Source organism: Plasmopara halstedii (genome assembly GCF_900000015.1).
Source record: "Plasmopara halstedii genome assembly, contig: Scaffold_444, whole genome shotgun sequence".
Taxonomy (NCBI): Eukaryota; Oomycota; class Peronosporomycetes; order Peronosporales; family Peronosporaceae; genus Plasmopara; species Plasmopara halstedii.
The window spans coordinates 226,047-234,416 of NW_020187364.1; the positions used below are offsets into that span (position 1 = coordinate 226,047).

The 8,370-nt window shown below is 45.0% G+C and overlaps 3 protein-coding genes across 3 annotated transcripts in view; 2 read left to right on the plus strand and 1 right to left on the minus strand.

Moving 5' to 3' along the window:
- Nucleotides 1–440, plus strand: part of PHALS_10004 (uncharacterized protein) — a gene marked incomplete at both ends in the record, with an annotated part of 1,284 nt that extends 844 nt beyond the window's left edge. Inside the window, one exon of the mRNA XM_024725351.1 lies at nt 300–440. Coding sequence (XP_024576137.1) covers nt 300–440 — 141 coding nt within the window. The remainder of the gene's footprint in view (nt 1–299) is intronic.
- Nucleotides 441–3,031: 2,591 nt separating this feature from the next.
- PHALS_10005 (uncharacterized protein) lies at nt 3,032–3,386 on the plus strand (the record flags this gene model as incomplete). The annotated part of the gene is made up of 2 exons (XM_024725352.1): nt 3,032–3,087; nt 3,152–3,386. 2 exons carry the CDS (start codon nt 3,032–3,034, stop codon nt 3,384–3,386), a joined length of 291 nt encoding a protein of 96 aa, XP_024576138.1.
- Nucleotides 3,387–6,965: 3,579 nt separating this feature from the next.
- On the minus strand, nt 6,966–7,393 carry PHALS_10006 (copia proteinlike; the record flags this gene model as incomplete). Its single annotated transcript, XM_024725353.1, has 2 exons — nt 6,966–7,126; nt 7,186–7,393. The coding sequence occupies 2 exons, from the start codon at nt 7,391–7,393 to the stop codon at nt 6,966–6,968; spliced, it is 369 nt and encodes a 122-aa protein (XP_024576139.1).
- Between the last annotated feature and the right edge of the window lie 977 nt (nt 7,394–8,370).

The following is an 8,370-nucleotide window of genomic DNA, read 5'->3' on the forward strand; positions in this document are numbered from 1 at the left end:
ACAAGCCCTTGCTTCTTGCTGTACTGGGTCGTTTGCTTCACTTTCGGCCGATTCAAGCGATTGTGTTCGCTGGAAATGATTGTTTCCGGACCTGATTATGCCGTGAGAATTGTCGCGCTGAACAAATTTCTTTGCGCTTGAAAAGTCGGTAGCACTTTCTGATGACTGCGTACGCTCATGTCGTTTGCTGTTGGTATTCTCACTGTCTTCATGTATTATTGTACCTTCGTCTTGGTCAACAGCATCTGACAGCACATCTTCATCTGTAGTTGACTCAACATCATAGCAACTCGATCTAGAAAGTAATCGTGACTTCCATTGCCAAAGACATTTTCGAGAAATTTGGCGTCGCGACTGATACAAACGCGGCCAGTTTTGAGATCTTAAAAACCGATAAGCCTATTCATGCTCGGAATAGCCAGCAAATCGACAAAGTTTAGCGCGGGCATCAAGTTTGCTCCTTTATTCTTTTGGAACGGTCACAAAAGCATGACAACCAAATACTTTTAGGTTTGCCAATACCGGCTTCCTTCCAGTCCAGACTTGGTATGGTGACTTACCAAAGGGAATACTGCGCGTCGGGCATCGATTTTGCAGAAAAATTGGTAGTCATGACGGCTTCACCCCAGTACATTTTTGGCGATTTTGCATGCTCAATTATACAACGAGAACATTCCACCAATGTCTTATTTATGCGCTCAGCAACTCCATTGAGCTGACGTGTATATGGCGGCGTAATATTCTGGTCAAGGCCGCGTCGCGAACAGAACATGGTCATCTCATTTGACTTGCACTCGCCACTGTTATCGGAACGAATCGCCTTCACAGCGTTGTCATTTGTGTTTTGGCAAAGGCAACAAAATGAGCAAACTTGCTGGCAGTTCTGACTTGTTTCGAATTAAAATCACCCTGAAAAAAAGCAAGTTCTCATCAATAAATAAATGTGTCAAAGTACCGCATAATACTGATGTCGAAGTCTGCATTGGACCACTCACGTCACTGTGAATAACTTTCAAATGTCTGGTAGCATGCTGAGAAGACTTCGACTGAAGCTTGCCCGAGATAGTTTGCCGAACGCACAGCCTTGGCAAACATTCCCACTGCTTCACAAATGCAAATCCAATACCAACTCCTTAGTTCTTATTGACAATTGTATCCAGACTAGAGTAGCCTAAATGACCAAGTCAAAAGTGTCAGAGGTACGAAGTGGTGTCTCCATGGTATCCCAACGAGCTCATCATATTGGCTTCATGCACAACTTAAAAAGTCCTCTACCATTGCGTACACCAAGTTTCAAGCGTAAGCTTGCAACTCGCGATAGTTGTAAAAGTGTCGGGCCCAACATCTTTCGTGAATCGTCCAACGGAGAACAGATTGCGAGAAAGCTCTGGAATATGCCATACCGAAGTCAGAACACCTTTTTTTCGGTCTTTTTGGCGTTGTCATTGTCACCACAATGTCTCCTGTGCCCACGGCTTGAACAATGCCGTCTTCTGCAAGGTGGACGTCAACCGGAGACATAACCTCGTAATTCTTCATGTACTCTTTCGAGTCCGTCATATGCTGCGTCGTACACGAGTCGACCAGCCATACGCAGCCTGATTTAGTAGCGCATTCATTTTCACCAACCGAAAAGAGATAATCTTCCGAGTAATCCTTACTCCGAGCGACATTCACACGGTGCGATCTTTGACGCTCCGTGTACCTCCAGTACATGTCACTATTGTGGAGAACACTGAACACTTGGCTATCCAGTGTTTGTGTTCTCCACAATAGTGACATATACTGGTGGATTTCGTATGTGAAGGATGTCCCTTACGCCGCCCACCGTCTGTCATCGCGAACGCTTTTCCTTGTTCTTTTCGTTTCATGTCTTCATGTAGAAGCCTCAATGTCACAAGCTCTCACGATAGCGAGTCCGATCTTGACTTCAAAGCAGAGATGAAAAGCGCAAACGAGTCACTTAAACTTCCAACCAACTCATCATCAGTGACCGAAGCGCCCACCGCATCCAGCTGCTCCACCAGGGTCTTCATCTTGTTGATGTGCGTGAGCGCATCATCACCTTCATCCACTTTAGTCGTGAAGAAACGATGACGAAAAAAGAGCTTATTTACAAAGCTCTTCTTCTCATAGTGACCTTCAAGGCGTGACCATGCATCATACGCTCCATTTGCCGACCGAATTAAAGGCAGTTGCGAGTCTTCCTGCGCCAATCAAATGGCTGCAAGCGTTTTCCTTGACTTGCGCTTGTACGTCGACTGGTTTAGCGAAGTCGTCAGACTCTCCCACTTGTTCGCCCCATTTGTGACATCCCACAGGTCTCGCCCCTCCAGCATTATTTGCATCTTAAAATTTCAAGTAGGCAAGTTTGTTTGTCGAGTAGATGCGAGAAGTACTGGCGGTGGCAGCGTCCATGGCGAAGGCGTATTCGGAGTCGGGGGCAGAGAAGGCGGAACTTGGGCTCATAACCAGATGTTAGGGCAAGTGCGTATGTTTTGGCAAAATGGAAAGTAAATAGGTCCTTAGTTCGCTGAGCTACCTCTACGCCTATCTAGAATATTCTACCAAATATTATATTGGATTCTTTATTGGATTTGTGTATCTTTTATGCGCTTGTAGATAGCCTCTTTGCTGGATGATTCACTGGATACTTGGCTAACCCACGAAACCGCAACCTAAGCGATCCGCATGTCCACCCAGTTAATATCGATATCTAACAGGTTAACGGCCGCTCGACGAAACGCTTCCTTGGCACCACTAGTCTGCACGACAAGGCGCATCTTTAACAACAAACTCGCCGACAAAACGAATAGGATTTGTTAATCCTCATTAGCAACACAGACGCTTGTCATGCCTTCCGAGATATGGGCTTACATGCTTCTTGTTTAGTCAAACCAATGGACTATTTCAATTTGATCTGACTGTTCCAAATCTCCAACAAGTTCCTATAGTTCTATTTGTTTTGTGAGCTACCACGTTTGAAAGTTTGCTTCGTCATACATTTTGCCTTTATCTGTCATTGTCACGCATGAAGGGTTTGTTAGGCATAGCTCATAAGGGGAATTGCTTCCAAAACGCAACGAGGTATGTATGATACGTTTTGAAAAGGTTTCTTCAGCAGCAGATAGCAAAAAGCATATATTTTTAGGTCCTGCGTACGCAATCTATTAGCTAGTTTACGCCTCTTGAAGCATATTCTTCTTCGAGGCTCGCTTACTAATTCCGCCAATCAGATCGTCGCATCCCATCCGAAGTTGGATCTTGCCCACCCAAACTTGGATCATCTCATCCCAACTTGTATCTTGCAATCAGGCAAAACTCTTTCTTCAGATGTGCTGTCACCATTTGCAGAAACACATGATGCAACATTATTCCTTACCTGAAGCAACCGGTAATTACTGGTTCTCGTCTCCCACTCGACTCGACTGTTTTTGGTGCTTGAAGAATGCCGAGTCTTTCCCGAAGCACACAGAACTGAGCTGCAAGAATTGCCTTGGTCATGATATCCGCCAGCATGTTGAGAGTCGAGATGTATTTCAGTGCTACTTCGCCGTCTTCAATTTTTTTGCGTACAAAATGATAGCGTATATCAATGTGTTCTGTCCGCTTGTGAAACTCGGGATTGTAAGCAAGCGCAATTGACCCTAAATTGTTCTCGTAGATCTTGACAGTATCGCTTTGTGCCATTTCACCGAGTTCACCAAGAATCGTCTTGGGCCATACTGCTTCTCGAGCCGCTTCCAAAAGTGCCATTTACTCGACTTCTGTCGACGCCAAATTTACTGTACGCTGTTTCTTGCTTCTCCAGCTTGTCGTGCCGCCGCTCTTCACGAATGCGCAGCCGCTTGTGCTTCTTCTTGACTCGACATCACCAGCCCGATCGGCATATGAAAACCCCACAACTTCATGTAAGCTATCGGCTTTAAATCCTATGCCAAAAGTCCTTGTGCCTTTAATTTATCGGAAAACTCAATTTAAAGCTTGCCAGTGCGTTGGGCATGGATCAGCCGCAATTTGACTAAGCACTCCCACCACAGCTACCAGATCTGGACGTTACCAAACATCAAATACATTAAGCATTCGACGGCATTGCGATATGACACGTTAGTCGTAGTCTCTTTATGAATACAACCGCCATCACACATACATAGCCTTAGTAAGCTTGAGTACTGAATCTTGTGGTGTCTTCACAGGATTGCTTTTTTTCATCTTGAACTTCTTCAAGACATCGTTCGCAAATTTGGTTTACCGCTTTGTGACCGTCCCAGCTTCCGTGTCTTAACTTATCTCCATTCCAAGAATATACTTTAGCTGACCCTGTCATTCATCTCGAAGCTGAGCGCTTGCTTGGCGTCTTGAAGCATCTTGATATTGCTGCTTGCAAAAATTAGGTCGTCAACGTAAAGCGCAACAAAAATCATTTGTTGACCGTGGCGTCTGATGTAGACACAGTGGTCTGATTCGCACTTCGTGAATTCAAGAAACTGCATGAAATCGTCGATAGTCTTGTTCCACATCAGGTCGAGCTTCATCGATATATTCATCAGGTTGAACCATAAAAATGTCTTCTTCAAGCACTCCATTTAGAAAAGCAGTCTTGACGTGTTTTGATGTATCGTCAGGTTGTATTTTATGCTCAAACCATGAAAAACTCTGATCGATGTAGACTTCGCCACAAAATTAATGTTTCTTTGTAGTCGATGCCGTACTTTTGTGCAAAACACTTGGCAGCCAAATAACGCTCAGTCTCACCGTTTTGATTCTCTTTCACGCGAAAACCCATCTGTTGCCGATTGTTTTCCGTCCATGCGGTAGTAGTACTAGCTCCCAGGTCTTGTTTCTACGGAGTGACTCTATTCTGAGTTGCATGCCTCACGCCACTTAACTGCTTCGCTGAATTCCATAGCTGACTTAAACGCTGTCGGCATATCTCCCTCTGACTCCACGATAAAGGCGGCTTCAGCACCTTGTGCTGCGGCTGACATTTCATCAAGACCTTGATGTCCGCTATACTGATTGAGTCTCTTGTATTCTGGGGCTATCATCTCTTTTTCGTGTGACTGCGTTCGCTGATGTCTTTTGTTGCCGGACCGGACAAGGCCTTTAGAGCCGCTTCGCAGGACAAAACGTTTGACGTCTGGAAATTCCGTCACCTTTTCCAATGACTGCGTACGCTCATGCCTTTTCGCGTCAAAATATTGCTATTGCGCTCATCTGAAACACCTTGGGCTCCGTTATCTAATTGCGAATCTTCATCTGTAGTTGCTTCTTCCTCAATGCCCTCTTGTCCATGAACACAGTCTTGACTTTCACAATCGAAATGTCCTGAAGAAATTTGCGTCGCGGCTAATCGCCACATGACCGCTTTCAAGGTCTTCAAAAGGACGTGCCTCTTGATGTTTAGAATAGCTGAACGATCGACAACGTCTTGCTCGTGCGTTCTACTTGTTTTTTTTTTCCTTTGGCACCGTGACAAAAGCATGGCAACCAAACACATTAAGGTTCGCCAAAATGAGTTTTCTTTCAGTCCACACTTGATAGAATGATCGGTCAAGCGATATACTTCGTGTAGAACTCCGATTACGAAGAAAGTTGGTAGTCATGACAGCTTTTCTCCAATACTTCTTTGGCAAGTTGGCGTGTTCGACATACAATGTGCACATTCAATCAAAGTTCCGTTTATGCGCTCGGCTACCCCGTTAAGCTGAGTAGTATAAGGCGGCGTAAACTTTTGAAAAATAACACGACGCTGGCAGAACTTTGCCATCTCGCTTGACTTGTATTCAGCACCACTATCACAGCAAAGAGACTTCACAACGTTGCCGACTTGTGTCTCTGCAAACGCAAAGAATGGCAAATTCGCTTGCAACTTCTGACTATTATTGAAGCAAATAAACCATGATAAAGTGCGAAAAGTCGTCAATAAACGTGACGAAATGATTTTTGCAACTAAACGTTGTTGGTTGCATCGGTCCGCACACATCTCTGTGGATAACTTTTAAAAGTTTTGTCGCGCAGTGTGTCAACTTTGACAAGAAGACTGCACATGTTTGCTTACCTAACGAGCAGCCGTGACAACGCTCCCACTGCTTTACCGATGCAAGTCCTATGCCAATACCATAATTTTTATCCACAGTGTCATTAAGACTTGAATAGCGGATGAGACCAAGATAAAAGTGCCAGAGGTACGACGTGATGTCCCCAAGCATCCCAACGAAGTCGTCACATTGGCTTCATCCACCAAAATCGGAGTCATGCACAACTTGAACGACCCTTTCCTTCTCGCTCACCAAACTTCCAGCGTAGACCATTTGCTTCAGCAATGTAACCATCACGCTCAAAGGTGACCAGGCCCACATCTTTTGGAAAACATCCAAAGGAGAAAAGATTACGAGAAAGCTTCAGGATGTGCCACACTGAAGCCAGCACACCCTTCTTCATTCCACATGGCGTATCCATTGTCATGACGGTATCACCCGAGCCAGCTGCTTGAACGATGGCATCATCCGCAAAATGCACGCCGACCGGAGTCATAATCTTAAAATTCTTCACATACTCTTTCGAGTATGTAATATGTTGCGTTGCACCCGAGTCGACCAGCCATACGCAGCTTGGTTTGGTGACGCAGTTATTCCGACCAACCAAACATAGGTAATCACCCGAGTAGTCCTTGCTCAGAGCAATATTTGCACGCTGCTATCTTCGACGCTTTGTGTCTTCACGGATGCGAGCTGGTCACTTTGCAATTCTATGTCCAAGCTCACCACAGTAGTGACAAGTACTTGATGCTATCTCTGAAGCAGTACAACCATTGCGTCGTTCGCTGTCCGTCATCACAAACGTTTGCCCTTGACAACATGTGCAACACTATCAATACGCCACCCTTTTTTCTTGCGTTCCATATCTTCGTGCAGCAGCCGAGACGTCACAAGCTCCAACGACAACGAATTCGGCCTTGACTCTCAAGCCGTGATGAGAAACGCGAACGACTCACTGAGACTTAAAAGAAGCGTGATAACCAAGTCATCTTCAGTTACGAAATCGTCCACCGCATCGAGCTGCTCCGCCAAAGTTTTCATCTTTTTGATGTGCTGACGCACATCATCACCTTCATCCATTTTGGCTGTGAAGAAACGACAACGAAAAATAGCTTATTTGCCAAAAGCTTCTTCTTGTTATGACCTTCCAGCCGCGACCAGACATCATACGCGTCCTTGGCCCAGCGAACCAGCGGCGATTGCCAGTCCTCCATCGCGTGACAGATGGTTGCAAGTGCCGTTCGAGCCTTGTGCTTAAATGTTGATTGGTCCAGCGCGCTACCCAGCTGCTCAAGCTTAACTTTTTCATTCACAACCTCCCATAGGTCGCGCTCCTCCAGCACCATCCGCATCCTAAACTTCTAGGAATGAAAAATGTTCCTTTGTTCCGTCGAACTTGCTGAAACGACATGGCGTAGCTTCCTTGGTGACAGCAAAGGCAGTGTCGGAGGAGGGGGCGAGGAGAGAATAGTGTGCAGGTTTTGGGCTTATAACATGTTAAAAGGTTGCTTGAACAGTAGATAGCAAAATGAAAAGTATAAATATTTAGGTCCTTAGTTCGAAACTTATTAACTACTCTAAGCCTATTGGTTGTTCTTGAATCTTCCTCTTCTTCTTCAAGTAGTTCGCCAATCAGAGTGTCCCATCTAATTCGAACTTGGATCTTGCCCATCAAAAAGGAATTGTAAGTCCTCCATAGCCACACGGACGATTGCCATGCCTTCCGAGATACGAGCTTACATGTTTCTTGGTTTGTCGAACCATTGCACTGATCCTATATGATTTGACTGTTCCAAATCTCCAAACGGTTGTGTCCCTATAGTTCCAAATGTATTGTGATCTTCCACGTTTGAAAGTTTGTTTTCTCAGACATTTTGCATTTGTCTATCATTGTTGCAAACGAAGAGCTTGTTAGTCAAAGCTCGTTAACGGAAACTGCTTCCAAACATGCAACGATGTAAGTATGATACGCACAACTCGCTGACCAACGAACAGGATTTGTGAGTCATACTTAGTGACACAGACGATTGTCATGCCTTCCAAGATATGAGCTTATATGCTTCTATTGTTAAAGATGCGCTTCGTCGTGCAAACTAGTGGTGCCAAGGAAGCGCTTCGTCGAGCAGCTATCAAACCGGTATATATCAGTTTCACCGGTGTTGACGGGCTGATCATGCATGTTGCGGTTTCATAAGCTGGATAGGTATCCAGTGAAGTATCCAGCAAAAAGGCTATCCATAAGCGCATCAAGGGTACATGAATCAAGTAAACAATCCAGTAGAATATTTGGTAGAATATTCTAGATAGGCTTAGAGGTAGCACAGCGAAC